This window comes from Talpa europaea (assembly GCF_964194135.1).
Source record: "Talpa europaea genome assembly, chromosome: 4".
NCBI lineage: Eukaryota > Metazoa > Chordata > Mammalia > Eulipotyphla > Talpidae > Talpa > Talpa europaea.
The window spans coordinates 92862870-92881134 of NC_140070.1; the positions used below are offsets into that span (position 1 = coordinate 92862870).

General features: G+C 36.8%; 1 protein-coding gene across 1 annotated transcript in view; it reads right to left on the minus strand.

Annotated features, from left to right (window-relative positions):
* The window catches only part of MORC1 (MORC family CW-type zinc finger 1), a gene marked incomplete at both ends in the record, with an annotated part of 136048 nt that overhangs the window by 91855 nt on the left and 25928 nt on the right, over positions 1-18265 (minus strand). Inside the window, 2 exons of the mRNA XM_084232652.1 lie at positions 885-1010; positions 17904-18009. Coding sequence (XP_084088778.1) covers positions 885-1010; positions 17904-18009 — 232 coding nt within the window. The remainder of the gene's footprint in view (positions 1-884; positions 1011-17903; positions 18010-18265) is intronic.

The following is an 18265-nucleotide window of genomic DNA, read 5'->3' on the forward strand; positions in this document are numbered from 1 at the left end:
CAGGACAGCAACTGCTTCTTTCATAAAAGTAAGACATGGCCAATGGAGGCCTAAGATAGGCAGTGTGGAATAGGGAAAGGTGCATGGAATTTGAACTGGTAAAGAATTTGGAGCCAGAAGATTTGAGTTCTTGCATAGTTGTGACATTTCCTTATCTCTAAATGGTAACAATAAAACATAACCCATAGGGTCACTGCAAAAATCAAACAAAGTGATGCATGTAAAAAGGCATATGTGTGTATCTGTCTCTGTGTGTATACAAATACACACAAGTAGACAGAGTACAAATGACATGTAAATATACCCACACAGAGTATAGCATTAAATCTCCCATGAGATATTAGGCAACTCAAACTAGAACTGTTCTTACCATTTTTTAATGCTTTGGACCTAACCCAACCTCAGACTCAGAAGATTTTGATACATAGTGAATAAGTGACCACTTAGATATCATACACACACATTAAAAAATGACTGTTCTGATTGCATGCATAATTGGGTAAGATTTATAATATGCAAATAAGTTGTTTAATTATGCAAAACATATAAAAGGTAAGTAAAAATAAACCAGGTATTTATGAATGTTTGTTCAATATATAAAATATGCACACACGTACATGAGTGTGACTTCATATTCATATATTTTGCATTAACATGAGATATAAGTGAATTAAGATCTTTCAGGGGAATCTATCATAATCAAAGTACCTAAGATTCATTAACAAACTCCTAATTGGGGTTGCTAACTTAGTGTTTATTGCAATGTGTTGCTATTTGTGGTCAAATATTTGTTACATGTGACTGATAATTTTGGGGGAGAGAAGCACATTGGTTTTAGAAATAAAAACTGTTTTTATTTATAAAGTTGAAGTAAGGTGAGTTACCTGGGGCTGTAGAGGGAGTAACACAGGTGCTTTGTCTGAACTCTTTTGGCCTGAATGAATATTCTCATCCAGGGCTCAAAATACAGAACAGATGTGTAGGCTCTAAAAGACCACCTCTCTGGAAAACTAGAAAAGAAAACATCCAAGTTCACACTGTAGATGATGTAATAATGACATATCTTTGAAAAGAAAATTTTAGAGTAGCAGGATATGGTGCTACATGCAGCTTCAAGAACTTTTCTTTTAAATCTTAGTGACATAAACACCAGTAAAACTTACAACACATTTCATAAAGCAGGTCCTCTAAATACAAGGTCCTACATGAATGACCTATACTTTATTTTTTACTATTTTATATGTTTTTATATCATTCTTCATTTTTGCACAATATATGCTGTCTTGTCTCGGGTATAGTCCCCATGAGATTCCCACCACCAATTCACCCATGTACCATCACCATAATCCCTTGTGCTCTTTCCACCCCTGTTTTGATCCTACTCCCCTCTCCCCTCCAGTAGAATGCCTCTGGTTTACAGTTACCTGCTGATTTTGATTTATACTTTATTATAATTACTCTTTTTTCCCTGATCCCTTATTTGGATCCCCTACATTCCTCCTATAAGTGAAACCATCCAATATTTTTCTTTTTCTTTCTTGCTTATTTCATTAAGCATGATCCTTTCCAGTTCCATCCATGTTTCAGCAAATGGCATGAGTTTATCTTTTTTGGTTGTTGAGTAATATTCCATTGAGTATATATACCACACCTTTCTTTTAAAGATTTGTTTATTTATGCATACAAGAGCTGGGGTACAGGCCAGAGATGCAGGGGTTGAGAGGATCTACCAGAGACAGAGTGGGGAACAGAACAGGCAGACCGACCAAAATATACTGCTGAGGATAGCAGCAGGCGAGACAGGAGAGGTCTGCCTTGCCATATGGGTTTCTCCCTGGCTGGCCGGGGATAGAACTCGTGCTGCAGAGGCTGTGGATTGCTTCATAGTGCAGTGCTTAACCCCTTGCTCCACCAGGGAGGCCCATGTACCATATTTTCTTGATCCAGTCATCTATTCTGGGGCATTTGGGTTGTTTCCACAGCTTACCTATTGTAAACAGTGCTGCAATAAACATGGGGTGAAGGTATCATTTTGAATTAATGTTTTTGTATCCTTTGGGTAGATACCTGGGAGTGGAATCGCTGGATCACATGGAAGCTCCATTGTTAGCAGTTTGAGGAATCTCCACATAGCTTTCCATAGAGGTTGGACCAGTTTGCATTCCCACTAGCCATGTAGGAGAGTTCCTTTTTCTCTACATCCTCGCCAACATTTGTGGTTGCTAGTTTTTTTGATACGAGTCATTCTCACTAGTGTAAGATGGTATCTAATTGTGGTTTTGATTTGCATTTCCCTTATTACAAGTGATTTTGAACATTTTTTCATATGCCTGTTAGCCATTTGCATTTCCTCTTTGGAGCAATGTCTTTTTAGCTCTTCTGTTCATTTTTTGACTGGGTTGTTTTTCTTTGTTTTTGTTGAGTTTTGTCAGCTTTTTGTAGATCTCTGTGCTTAGTCCCCTTATCATTAGTATTGTGTGAAAATTTTTCTCCTTATCAGTAGGGTGTCTCTTTGTTTTAGTTAATGTCTCTTTTGCTATACAGAATCTCTTGAATTTGATGTAGTCCCAGATGTTTCTCTTTTCCTTCACTATCTTTGGCTATTGGTGATGTGCCTTTAAAGATGTTACTGAGGTGTATGTCATGGAGTGTTTTCCCTATTTTTTCTTCTATATATTTTGTGGTTTCAGGTCTCATGTCTTTATTCAGTTCTTTATTCCATTTTGAGGTGGTTTTTGTGCATGATGTGGGTTAGTAGTCTAGCTTCCAAATGACCTACACTTTAATTAGAAATGAACTTTGGTTGGTATCAAGTCTATTCTAAGTAGACTCACATCAGCAATAGAAAATGTACATTTCATTCAAGCCACTGGACCATCAGAATTAAACTGCATCAAAGAAAGCCATCTTCCTGCTAAGAATCTAGACACACATAGTAAGGTCCACAGTTCCGTGAATGTACTATAAACGGAGAAATACAGTAAAGAGATTTCATTTGCTTTTCAAGTTATGAACAAGAAATACAAAACATCTTGCAAGAGCAATAAGTTTTAATATAAATACTTACGTCCCTCTGAGGGGAAGAGTTAGCCAACATGATGAGAGGGGAAAAGAGAAAAATAAAAAATGGGAAAGCAATGAAACAATGAAAATGGTTTATGAAGATTGGTCTAGCAAAATGGCTCATTCTTGGGACACGGCTGTGTTGCTGAATACCAACAAGTCCAAGAACAATCTATAATGAAGTCCATTTATAACTAAATTTCCAATTAGACAAGAAATAATGATCAAAACTAAGCCCAGCCATGCTTCAGAACGAGTGCTTTTCATCAGCTGGATCACAACAAAGGCTATTATGAAAGGCTAAAAGCAGGAAGCAGGAAAGACATCATTTTTACAATTCCACCTTAGCCCAGAGTAAGCCAAAGATGATAGAAAGGCAATATAAAGCCTGTCTAAGGGGAACTGTCCAAAAGAGATACCCCACTGCCAGTTAGTAAGAAAGGACAGAACTCCAAGGAATTTATAAAAGTGAAGATGAAGCAAGCACCTAAGAAATCCAAGGATTTCCTGGCTGGTTACAGCTTCCTCAGGGAAGATCTGAAGCTCATTTAAAAATCAGGAATTGGTTTTATTTTTTTTTTTCATGCCAACATTACCACTTTTATTATTTGGAGTTACTTATAACTTGTAATGCTTTCTCTGCACACAGGTTTTTCTTGGTTGTAATTATATTCTATAAACATTTTTTCAACCTCCTTTTTTTCAAGTTACAGACATTTCTTATATTACTGCATTGTCCTCATTGCTCCTTTTGTAACAGCTACTTCCTGTCATTGTTTGCTTATGCATCCTTCTTTCTTTTCTAATATTTTTAATATTGAATTTTTTTATAATAAATTTTATTTTTATATTCCCCATACAATTTCAACCCCCCCATTTTGACCCCAATCCCTCCCCTCCCTCCACCCACCCCCCCAAAAGTGTCTGTGGTTCATAGATTTTTGTTGATTTTGATTTTCACTTTCTTATAGTTATTCATTTTCCTGGTCCCTTATTTAAGTTTTCTAGATTCCTGCTATGAGTGAGACCATCGGGTATTTTTCTTTTTCTTTCTGGCTTATTTCGCTGAGCATGATCCCTTCCAGCGCCATCCATGTTGCTGCAAATTGCATGTGTTTATCTTTTTTGAATGCTGAGTAATATTCCATGGTATATATGTACCACATCTTCTTGATCCAGTCATCTATTTTTGGGCATTTGGGCTGTTTCCAAAGCTTAGCTATTGTAAATAGTGCTGCTATAAATAGGGGTGCAGGTGTTCTTTGGAATTGATGTTTCTGTGTCCTTTGGGTAAATACCTAGGAGTGGAATTGCTGGATCATATGGAAGCTCTATGTTTAGTAGGTCCAGAAATCTCCACACAGCTCTCCATAGTGGTTGGACCAGTTTGCACTCCCACCAACAGTGCAGAAGAGTTCCTTTTTCTCCACACCCTCACCAACATTTGTTGTTGCTAGTTTTTTTAATATGTGCCATTCTCACTGGTGTAAGATGGTATCTCATGGTAGTTTTGATTTGCATTTCCCTGATGACAAGTGATGTTGAACATTTTTTCATATGCCTGTTGGCCATTTGCATTTCCTCTTCAGAGAAGTTCTTTTTAGCTCTTCTGCCCATTTTTTGACTGGATTATTTTCTTTGCTGTTGTTGAGTCTCATCAGCTCTTTGCAAATTTTTGTGATCAGTCCTTTATCATTAGTGTTGTGTGCAAAAATGTTCTCCCAGTTGGTGGGGTTTCTCTTTGTTTTTGTTATTGTCTCTTTTGCTGTGCAGAAGCTCTTTAATTTGATGTAGTCCCAGCTGTTTATCTTTGCCTTCACTATCACTGCTTTGGGTGATAGGAATTGGTTTTAATTGTTTAAAAAGAAATCCTTTAAAGTAAGCCTTGAGTAGAATTTTTCTAACATACATTATATTAAAAAAATCTAGTCTGTGGTGGTTATAAATATGAATGCATTTTTAATGTGATAAAAGAAATTTTGCATCAGGGTATAGTGATACAATAATGTGGTATACTTTCAGTTTACTAGAAACTGTACAATCAAATAAGTCCTCACCTGATAAAAGAAAAAAAAAGTCACCTTGGGACATGATAAACATTCCAAGGACTTCTACCATTATTCAAATTCTTTTTGGATCTCATGATTTAAAACTGCCTTAGGGCTAGTAGCTCTAACACATCTCTGTCATTTGAAGGTAAAAGTCAAAAGGAATTCAGAGCCAAGTTTAAGAATTTGAGAAATACAGTGAGAGAACAAACTGGGTTAAACAAGCCTAGGTTACAAAAAAATCATTGTACAAACACAGAATAAGGACATTAATACTTGAACTTCTTGATGGGTTGATTTTTTTTTAGTTATTCTACAAATATTTATAGATAAATATTCATAGTATGTATATTGGAGATCCTGAAGACCTCCCATATGTTAGGAGATTTGCTAGAAGGTCTTATGGGACTCGGCATATAATTGCACTCACAGCTAAGATTTCTCACAGTGATGTAGTTAGGACATATAGTGGATCTTAGGAGGAAAGACAGATGGAATCTTGAGGAATCCATGTGCTGCTTTCTCTCCCTCTCAAGAGGGTTACACAGAGCACACTTACCCCATCTATGAAAATTCAGGAATGTGTGTATATGTTTCTGCCTAGGGAAACCCAGTAGAGATTCAACACTAGAGGTTATTTATCTATCTATTTAATTTTTACTGGGAGCTAGTCATATAAACATCCTCTGCCTAGCATGTATCAAAATTCCAGACATAGAAAGCAGGTTTTTAACATACATGATACTATTTACATAGCTCAGACACAGTGAGCCCGGAAAAGTTCCCACAGTTTCCAAAAGTCAGACCAAGACCAAGCTTGCAAGCAAGCCTTCTAGGTTAATGCTTTTCTTACACACATGCCTACTTTTGAAAGCTCTTGTTTACTTGTGACAAAAAGAAAAACAATACATCTTAGGTTGTTGTGATGTCTACGATTGACAGAAGACAAAGAAAGCTAAATATAAAGTCTATATAAAATGGGTCACCCAGGGCCTCCCCGGTGGCACAGCGGTTGAGCACTGGTTTGCGAAGCTGCCCGCATCCTCTGCAGCGCCGGTTCAATCCCCAGCACCGGAGGAGGGTCCCACATGGCGCGCAGACCTCTCCTGCCGCCCGCTGCTCCCCTCAGCAGTGTACTTCGGTCCTTCTGCCTGCTCTGCTCCCCGCTCTGGCTCTGGTGAATTATCTCACCCTCCCGCGCTTCTGACTGTACCCAGTGCTTGTATAAATAAATAAAAAATAAATCTTTAAAAATAAAAAAAAATAAAAAAAAAAATAAAATGGGTCACCCAATTTAACTTTCAAACTTCTTTATATGATTCAGAAGAGCCTTCATGATCTGGCCCCACATAACATTTCAACCTGGTCTCTAGCTAGCGAGCTTCTGTCAAGTCATTTTGGATCCTGGATACAGGATCATGCTTTTTCATTCCCGTGTCTTTGCGTATTCAATTTTTGGTTAGTTTCTCTTCTCCCTTCAGGATACAACTTGGGATCTCACTTCCTCTCGGAGCCTTCCTCAGCGCCCATTATGGGGCAAATCACTCTACTGTGGTAGTCTCCTTCCTTTCACCTCCCCAAAACAATATTTGCCACTTAGCAGTGCCACTGCCTGTGTATTTAATTACTTCTCCATCAGTCTGTAAATTCCATCAGATTAGTATCCTCAGTAATAAATACCTGTTAATGGAACCCTGGTACACCACTGGTAGGGCTGTAAATGGATACATCCACTATAGGGCCTTCAAAATTTTTTTCTACAAAACAGTACCATATGATCTAGCAATTCCATTTCTGGGAATATATCCAAAGAAACAAAAACATAAATGTTTGCATCAAAATATATAAAGCTTTTTTTGCATATATATATGCAAAGCTTTTTTATCCATTTATATATGCATGTATATTTTTATACATGCACAGGATGTATATATTCTAATGTGTACACAATGGAATAGTCAACCATAAAAAATGAAAAATCCTACTATTTGGGACAATATCAATAGATAAAGGAATTGTGCTAAATAAGTTAGACAGAGAAAGACAAATACATATTATTTCACTTTTATGTAGACTCTAAAATTTTAAAAAAGCTTATAGAAAGAGATCAGACTTGAGGGTGGTTACCAGAGGCAGAGGGTAAAGAAGGAGGAGATGGGGGAAGACAGTCAAAAAGAAACTTTCATTACTAGGGATAAATGTACAATATAACGACTATAGCTAATGCTACTACATGATATATAGTAAATCCTGAGAATTCACATGAGAAGAATTTTTTCCTTTTCTCATCTCCCTTTTTTTGGTATCTATTGGAGAAGATGGATGTTAGGCTGAATAATAATTTCACAATAGATATAAATCAAACTATTATGCTGTCCACATTAAACTTACAAAGTGATGTATGCAAATTATTTCTCAATAAAACTGGAAAAACAGCACAATAAGTTGTAGCAGCCAAAGCTACAGATAAACCAAACTAATTTATATTACTATATGTAGTACATAAAGCTTTCGATACCTATTATTTCATATGAAAAATATAAAATGCATAATTTTAAATATATGTTCTACTTTTTGGACCAGTATACACTATTTATATGTAATCAATAAATTGTTTCAAAAATTAAAAATACATATTGTTATATAAATTTGTTAATAAAAAATTATTCAGGACTTGGCTTAATTTAGAATAAGCAAAGGGGATTCCTTACCTTTTGAATGACTGATCATTTTAAATGATGATACTATCAGCCTTTATAAAGATGTTCACTTGAGAAGTTGATACAAGTATACTCTCAGTATGCAGAGTAACTTCATAAGATCCTAAAGAAAAATACTGTGACACTCTAGCCATCGGGAACTGCTTCACATATTTTCAAGTGATACATTCTCTTGTTCCCTCTGAAATGTCTCTGTTCTGTCTGAAACTGCTAGAAGTGTCCATGTATCTATCTTTCTCTATACTTCCCTCTCTCTCTTTCTATTTAACTGGCTATAATAAACTAAAAACAGGGCGAGATAGAAACCTCTAACACAAACATACACCCTACGCACAAAACACTAGGCACTCACAAAGTCACATGACAGACATGGGGAAAGAAGGAAGTATTTAAGACAGAAACTGGCTTACTAGTCAGTGGAATAGCACAAGAAGAGATGGAGTGATCTAGGCCTTTGTCCCCTGCATGGCTACTCCTAAAGAGTCATGTTCAGCATTCAGCTATGGCTATGGCCACAGTGCGACCTCTTTCCATTCCCATCTATCATGTTATTCTGCTGCTGTTTTAAGTGTTGTTCCATTTAGTGCTTATCATGGGAGGGTTGGTTGTTATGGTCACTAAACTATATTAAGGGTAAGGGAAGGGCCAGATAAAAGGATCCCCTGGCCAAGATCATATCTCCTTTACCCAATGATTCAGATTCTTTGTGGCTGGAGATTGAGAATGTGAATATTTTAAATATTTACCCAGGTGATTTCTTTAAAACTTGAGAGTTTTAAGAACTGGTAGACCTACTGAACAGTGTGGTATGTAAAGAAAATTGCCTAAAAGAGGAGAGCAGGACAATCTCTCACAGGCATTTGGACCAAGGACACCCTCTACATTTAGCCATAAAGGGCATACAAACAAGGGACCCCTATGAAGACCAACCACTGAGCTACCCTTATAGGGTCATCTGTTAAGAAAATGACCCTAAACTCCAGGTACTAGGCTAAATTAGATCCCTTCTGCAATATCTCAAAAGTGCCATTATTTTTACAGGAAAATAACCAAAATTATTTTCTAAATTTATAACTAAAGGCCCTATAAAATCCCTGAATCTCTCTTTAAGTTGAAATTAACAAGGCCGTTTGAAGAGGAAATGCAAATGGCCAACAGGCATATGAAAAAATGTTCAACATCACTTGTCATCAGGGAAATGCAAATCAAAACTACCATGAGATACCATCTTACACCAGTGAGAATGGCACATATTAAAAAAACTAGCAACAACTAATGTTGGCGAGGATGTGGAGAAAAAGGAACTCTCCTGCACTGTTGGTGGGAGTGCAAACTGGTCCAACACTATGGAGAGCTGTGTGGAGATTTCTGGACGTACTACATATAGAGCTTCCATATGATCCAGCAATTCCACTCCTAGGTATTTACCCAAAGGACACAGAAACATCAATTCCAAAGAGCACCTGCACCCCTATGTTCATAGCAGCACTATTTACAATAGCTAAGTTTTGGAAACAACCCAAATGCCCAAAAATAGATGACTGGATCAAGAAGATGTGGTACATATACACCATGGAATATTACTCAGCATTCAAAAAAGATAAACACATGCAATTTGCAGCAACATGGATGGCGCTGGAAGGGATCATGCTCAGCGAAATAAGCCAGAAAGAAAAAGAAAAGTACCGGATGGTCTCACTCATAGCAGGAATCTAGAAAACTTAAATAAGGGACCAGGAACATGAATAACTATAAGAAAGTGAAAATCAAAATCAACAAAAAACTATGAAACAGAGACACTTTTTGGGGGGTAGGGGGGCGGGAGAGGAGGGATTGGGGTCAAAATAAGGGGTTGCAATTGTATGGGGAATATAAAAATAAAATTTATTTAAAAAAAAAAGAATAAATGTTCCACAATTCTGCTGTGAAAAAAAAAAAAAGAAATTAACAAGGCCGATATTATTGTCAATATAAAGAAGTGCATAAAGATTGTTAACTAGTTTAAATTCTGAACTATGAAGAGGTTAACCAAATTTAATCATAGGATGGATTATACTTAAGAGAAATGTCCACCCAAAGAGGTAATTGAAAAGTTAAAAGCCACACAAAGTATGGAAAGTGTTTCTGTCATAACCACAATATGGCAAGCAGCACATTACAGCAATTTGAAAGTGTAACTTTTAATGTGTTCCCAGGCAGCTTGGCTAAGACATAAACTAGAGATATTATGGGATGGCGCCCAAAGGCAGTCAATTTAAAAACACACTTTCAATGTGGCACCGACCTTCAAAATATTATTTAGCACACAATTTCAACTGTTGCTCTATGTTATATTATTAATCTCTGGGCTTTTCTTTTGGATGGGTTCCTCTAGTCACCTGAGATCCTGAGCCATGAGAGATGCCAAGGATTTGCAGGGTTCTCTAATGAAAGCCAACTCCGTCATGGGCCTTTTTTTCCCTAGGAGTCTGTGCTTCTATTTTCTCAAAAAGGTGAGTACGTATAAAATTCATAATGTTAAAAAGATAATGTTACTGAATGCAACAGGGACACAAGGAAATCCTATATACAGTATATCAGGTGAAATGGACACATGTTCCTGATCCCAAAAAGGGAATTATGAAAAATGTGACTAGGGTCATCAAGTCTTCACAGTTTGCTAATTGAAAGAAATTTCCAAAGTTGCAGAAGCACTTACAAATTTTCTAAGGGGCCTCCCTGGTGGCGCAAGGGGTTAGGATACAACTTATAAAGCTATTTGCAGCCAATGCAGCACCAGTTCGATCCCCAAACAGGGAGCTACTCACATGGCTCAGCAACCTCTCCTGACTTGACCGCTGCTCCCCTCAGCAGTATATTTCAGTCAGTCTGCCTGTTCTGTTCCCCACTCCGTTTCTGGTGAATCCTCTCACCCACCACACCTCTGGCCTGTACCCCAGTTCTTGTATGCGTAAGTAAATAAATCTTTAATTAAAAATTTTTCTAAAATGTCTCTTTCACCCTATCAAATACCCACAATGATCTTTAGGGATAAAGGACAGTGGAACCACTACTGAACAATGCCAGTATCTTCCAATGAAAGTATCTACAATAACTTCAGAAAATTACCTAGATACTGGCATTCAATTTCATTTACCTGAAGTAATTCATTTGTTCCTTGCTATGGACCAGATATTCAATTGTTTTCGGAGCATTACGGCAAAGAGCTGATGAGACTCAACAACAACAAAGAAAATAATCCAGTCAAAAAATGGGCAGAAGAGCTAAAAAGAAACTTCTCTGAAGAGGAAATGCAAATGGCCAACAGGCATATGAAAAAATGTTCAACATCACTTGTCATCAGGGAAATGCAAATCAAAACTACCATGAGATACCATTTTACACCAGTGAGAATGGCACATATTAAAAAAACTAGCAACAACAAATGTTGGTGAGGGTGTGGAGAAAAAGGAACTCTTCTGCACTGTTGGTGGGAGTGCAAACTGGTCCAACCACTGTGGAGAGCTGTGTGGAGATTTCTGGACCTACTAAACATAGAGCTTCCATATAATCCAGCAATTCCACTCCTAGGTATTTACCCAAAGGACACAGAAACATCAATTCCAAAGAACACCCGCACCCCTATGTTTATAGCAGCACTGTTTACAATAGCTAAGCTTTGGAAACAACCCAAATGCCCAAAAATAGATGACTGGATCAAGAAGATGTGGTACATATATACCATGGAATATTACTCAGCATTCAAAAAAGATAAACACATGCAATTTGCAGCAACATGGATGGCGCTGGAAGGGATCATGCTCAGCGAAATAAGCCAAAAAGAAAAAGAAAAATACCGGATGGTCTCACTCATAGCAGGAATCTAGAAAACTTAAATAAGGGACCAGGAAAATGAATAACTATAAGAAAGTGAAAATCAAAATCAACAAAAAACTATGAACCAGAGACACTTTTAGGGGGGTGGGGGCGGGAGGGGAGGGATTGGGGTCAGAATGGGGGGGCTGCAATTGTATGGGGAATATAAAAATAAAATTTATTATTTAAAAAAAAAGAAAAGAAAGAAGTACTGTAGGGAAAAGCAGGATGGAGGGAACAAAAACTCACCAAGAACTTATTAACATTCATACTAAGTAGATGATATTAAAGTTTCATTTTATATATAACATGAGGTCAGAGACTACAAGTAACTGATCACTAAAATGCCATCTCTCCCAACAGAATCCAAGAATTAAAAAATTCAGTAAATAGTGAGATATAAAATCAACAGGCAAGAGACAATGGCTTTTCTATGTAGACACTACCAAGTAATTGGAAAATGCAATGGAGAAAAAAGAAACACATATGAATGCTAACAAGAATCACAAAATACCAAGGAATAACTTGACAAGAAATGTAGAATTTCTATATGAAGAACAGTTAACATTTATTGAGTTGAACTAAATGCGAGGTAGCGTTCAAAGCACTTTTCATGTTATATACCACTTAATCTTCACAACAACCTTGTGATATAATACTATTATCACATGAGTAAGTTGAGGCCCTGTGAAGTTAACTACTTTCCCAATAACACAACTTGTAAAACTATAAATTGAACTCAGTCTAACTACCATTATACTTAATTACAATGACACACTATTCTGCATAAAGTCACTCAAATGTATAAAAGAAGACAGAAATAAGAACCAAAATATAAATGCCAATCATCCCTCAATCTATAAAATAGACTACCTATCATTGAAATTTAAATTATTTCAAAAGAAAAAGTTGAGAAAAGTGTGAGTGAAATCAAATTTAAACTTATAAATACTGAAGAATCTAGATCTGCTTAAAAATTCAAGCTACATTTGTATATTTATGAGGGTTTAAATAATTTTCAGTAAAGTAATGTGTTTGTACTGCTTGAAGCCCTCCCCTCATACTCACTCTACTGTCTTCCCCAAAGATTAATGCTCTGGACAGGGCCAGAGCCGGGCCAGCAGACAAGGAAGACTGAGGTTAAGGAGAGAGTAAAGAAACCTAATGCATGAATCCATGATTCATTGGCACATCTTACATGAAATTTCAAAATCTAAATGATAAAACTGTAATTGCATACTGGTATCTTCATAGAGAGAATTCTATGTTCTAGGAATGAAATTAAAAATGAATTACAGGGCCTCCCTGGTGGCGCAGCGGTTGAGCGCTGGGTTGAGAAGCTGCCCGCAGGCTCCACGGCACCGGTTCGATCCCCGGCTGCTCCCCGGCCACCGGAGGAGGGTCCAACATGGCGCGCTGACCTCTCCTGCCGCCCGCTGCTCCCCTCAGCAGTGTACTTCGGTCCTTCTGCCTGTTCTGCTCCCCGCTCTGGCTCTGGTGAATTCTCTCACCCTCCCGCGCTTCTGACTGTACCCAGTGCTTATATGAACAAATAAATAAATAAATATTTTTAAAAAAAAATGAATTACAGAATTATAATGTCATACCTGTTCTCTACATAAACTCTCTGGGTAAGCCACACTAAAGTAGAATTACAACCCTGTAGATTTTGCAGATGCCAACTTACACCACCCACACATGAGGTAATAATGGGCATGGGTTCATTTAAAAAATGTTCCACCAACCTGTTATCTTCCATTTGCTTAGTTCTACTGCACTGGCACAACACAGGACCTCTGAAGTGACTAGATTTTAGTCACCTGTACGATTGTGGATGAAGGTTACCGACAGACACCAAATAAGGAGAGAATGAATTAACTCAAACATTTGTTTTGCACAAATGGACTACCTCAAAGGAAAAAAAAAATGCAACTTGGGGGAGGAAAGATTTACAAAGGTTTAACACGTGAGACTTGGTACAGAGCATCAGTTAATAAAAATCATCTAAGCTAATGTTGAAGAAACATCTTGTTTTCCATTATTAGTTTGCTTTCATTTTCTCAATATTCTCAATCCTTTTCTGCCTCTTTTCCAAACCCTTTTCTTTTGATTTTTACAATGTTCTTTTTCATGTTGTCTTCTTCCCTTTCAGGAAACTTGTCTAAATTTAACGTGACATAGAACTCAACGTGACTCTTCCCCTGTGATATAACCCTGGCTCCTATACCTGATTCCCTGGCACTCTTCACATACCACATGCACAGATTCTGATTAAATATATTGCATGTTAAATGAAAACTTCTGCCTCATCTGCATTCCAAAATTCTCAAATGACTAATATCTATCCATACATATTTTTAAACTTAAGTGAAAACAGGTTGCCTTTAGACTGGTATTGCCAGAGCACATGCCACCACTGCCTGTATGCATGAACACAATTCTTTTTTTTTTTTAAAGATTTATTTATTTATACAAGCACTGGGTACAGTCAGAAGCACAGGAGGGTAAGAGAATTCACCAGAGCCAGAGCGGGGAGCAGAACAGGCAGAAGGACTGAAGCACACTGCTGAGGGGAGCAGCAGGTGGCAGGAGAGGTCTGAGCGCTATGTGGGACCCTCGCCAGTGACCAGGGATCAAACCGGCGCTGCAGAGGCTGCGGGCAGCTTCGCAGCCCAGCGCTCAACCGCTGCGCCACCAGGGGAGGTCCATGAACACAATTCTTAGTGAAATTTTCACGAGGTAAGTATCATCTTGAAAAAAAGACCCCATCAAGGTCTGATAACTACATTGGAACCTCAACTCAAAGCAGAATGATAAAGGATTTTGATTGCTAAGTTTAAACATGATGTCAATACTCACAAGGACTACATGAAAGTTCAGTAGTTGAACTGCTCAGTAGTTCTCTTCCTGGGAATTTAAGAAAATAACTTAAAAGAATGAAAAAATCCATTTGCATAAATATGCTTATTATAATGTTATCCATAAATAATCATTGAGACCAAAGCTACTATCCCAAACCAGGAATAATTATGTAAATTATGAAAAATCAATTCAATATTAAAGTGATAAAGCTACTTATAAAGAAATCATTGTGAAATGAGATTCAATCAAGACTACATAACAAATCATTAATGAAAAAAGAAAAATGAGAAATTGCGCTTAAAAAATAATAGGGTGGAATAATAAGAGTAATCAACATGATATGTAAATTCTTTTCCTTGAAATTTTTAAAATAATTGTTTCACTTTTGATTTTACAATAAAAAAGCAAGAAAGTTAATAATATCAGAAAATCTCTTCTCTAAGACCAAATAAAATCACATTTGAAAGCCTGAGTTTTCTTATCCCTATGTACAAAATTAAATTATAGAATCAACAGGACCACACCATCTAAGACCAAAGATGCAAACCAAGGCTTGAAACTTGTTTTGGACAGATGTAGAATCACTATGTGTTTGAACATAATTCATGATGAAATTTTCATGAGGTGGGCCTCCCCGGTGGCACAGCAGTAGAGCGCTAGGTTGCGAAGCTGCCTGCAGCCTCTGCAGTGCCGGTTCGATCCCCGGCTGCTCCCCAGCCACCAGAGGAGGGTCCCACATGGTGCGCAGACCTCTCCTGCTGCCCGCTGCACCCCTCAGCAGTGTACTTCGTCAGTCTGCCTGTTCTGCTCCCCACTCTGGCTCTGGTGAATTCTCTCACCCTCTCGTGCTTCTGGCTGTACCCAGTGCTTGTATAAATAAATAAACAAACAAACAAACAAATAAATAAATAAATAGAAATAAAATAAATCTTTAAAAAAAAAAAGAAATTTTCATGAGGTAATTGTCATCTTGGAAAAAAAAAAGATGGCACCCAGTAGTGGCTTTAAGGGATACAATAAACACACAAAAAAAGAAATGGTAAAGAAACTGCTATACTCCAAAGCTTCATTCTCTAAACTAAGATTATGTACATTGAACTTATTTAGAAGTTGAAATATCAAATCATAAATGGAAGAAAAGTCAGAATAAGATCCATCTTAGACTAGAAGTTTTTTTTTTCCAACCCTTAGTTAAGAGGAATTAGATGTTAATGTCAGAACCTCCTGACTTCTTAAAGGAGAAAACAAAGGTGACTTCACTACCCCCAAGAGGAGGTATTGCTGCCTCATCCTGACACCATATTGATACTCATACCAGAAGCCATGAAATGTGTAGGATCCTTGGTACAGAAATTAGGTCTCCTCTTTAAAATAAATCTTCCTCATAAAATCCCATCCCTATATTTAAAATATTTTCTTATATTTTATAAAAACTTTGAAAAATCACAGGAAACAAATCCTATGTAGTCAACATTCCAAAGTGAAATTGTACATGTCCTAGGTCCGATCCTTTTTCTTTATTTTGTAATTAACAGCTTAAATGGCTTAAGCAGCTCTGGCTTCATTAAACAATCTGGAAATAATAAGAACCTTTTCCCAAAGAATTAGTTAATTTGACAGCTGTCAAATTATTCCTCTAATAATGTATTGTTTCCTGATGTTAGTGTTAAAATGCCAAAGCATTCTGACAGATAACTGAAAATTTATGCTCAGGGTTATTAAATAGCATTAGATATTGGTTTTGGAACCAGCTGTTAAATAGAAGGGCAGGGATAGCAGGAAAAGGAGGAGACCGTAACGGAATTGCCAGAAACATTTCTAAGCCTCTTTTCGAAAATTGGCATATGAAAGTTGGCCAGAGGCTTCCCAGCATTTATACAACAGTAATTAAGCTGGAAAATTTTTTCCCAAAAGGAAACAAACCAACAAACAAACAAATATTCATTTCAGTGTAAATTAAAAATCCCACATGTTTAAAAAAAAGAATTCCCATGTGAGAGAATGAATGTGAAAAAGTATAAGTTAAAAAAATAAAGAAAAGATAATCTATAAATGTGTTTATCAAACAAGTAGATTTTCTAACTGGGGGACTTTATTTCACCTCAAAAGAAAAAGAAATTTTCTGTTAAGTTGGTATGCCTGACCATCTTTGTCTGAAGAATCACCATTCAGTACAATAGAAGCTAATCACATGAGGCTGCTGGGCACTTGACCAAACAGATATATGTTGTATGTGTAGAAATCACACTGGATTTCAAAGTCTTAGCATGAAAAAATTGTTGACTACATCATCAATACTTTTCATATTGAAGCTGAATTTATAACATTTTATATATACTAGATTAAAAGAACATAAGGGACTATGGTAATGGTGCATGGGTGAACTGGTGGTGTAAATTCAATGGGGACTACACCTGAGAAAAGCAAGCAAACATTGTTAAAAAAAAATGAACAATGATGTAAAGTATATATAAATTATTAAAAAAATAAATAAAACACTATTAAAGTTAACTTCACTTATTTCTTTTTACTTTTCTTAATGTGTTTAATGGAAAATTTGAGGTTATATATGCAGTTCATATCTATGGTTCTCACATTTCTGTTGGAATATATAAAGTAAATCACTTGGATCAATTTCCCTTAAAATCCCATCTAGCTTTAAAATTCTGACATCAAGGACCTACAGGTTCAACCTAGTAAGTTTTAAATACAAATTATTTTAGAGAAACCTTGGTGTTACAACTTTTTAATTATTTCTCCACACATCTCACCCAGCCCCTTCAGTGCTTTCTCATCCTTTTCCTATGAATCCCTAACAAACAAGAGAAATGAATGCATTTATTTATTTGTGAACAGAGTGTGTGCCGTTCACAGGATCAGTTTGAACTGTCACTTGGTGACGTGCCTTTCAACTTCACACTGTACTGGTGTCCATTTTTAATGATTTATCATGAATAATGAACTCCAAGGATTACCCCAGTATTAATATTTATAAAACAGGAGCTTTGGAATTAGAGAACCTTATAGATTTTATATTCCAGTGGTCCCCAAATGTGCTGGTAGGTCTGAATCACCTAGGAATACAAAAAATACTGATTCTTAGACTTCAGCTCTGGAAGTAGGTCTGAGATGAGACAGGTTCCTCTATTTCCAAACAAGTTGTCCAGGATACTCAGAGGCTCAGTCAGGATTGGGAACCAGAGGTCCAGCCTAACTTACTTCATCTGGAACTGGGGTAAAATGAATTGTAGTGCTGAGGACCAATGATCCCAGACTTGGAACGAGAATTCAGGATCCCTACTCTAGCTCACTGCCACTGTAGAGAGACATTCTATCAAACACACATGTTACTCACTCCTCAAGAGCTCCAGTCATCAGTATGTCTTCCTTGTCAGTTTTAACATCCAACTCTGGTTCTCCAGTAAGCAGAAGTTTCAAATTATAAATAATCAGCAATGTGCCTTGTAGAAAAACAGACGTTTGGTCAATATTTGAACTAAAATAATTATTACCCATGGCACTCGTACTTAATATAAGGAATTAAGCCTGCTAGAGACCAAATTTCCTCTTGTACTTCAGTAAATAAAAGCGAGGCTAAGTTCCATGATATATGTTTTATAGCAAATTCTAATCTCTGACAAATAGGGATGAGTTTCTAAAACATTGTGCTTCTTATTATTACTCAATTCATTATAAGTCTTTCACAGTGTTCTTATG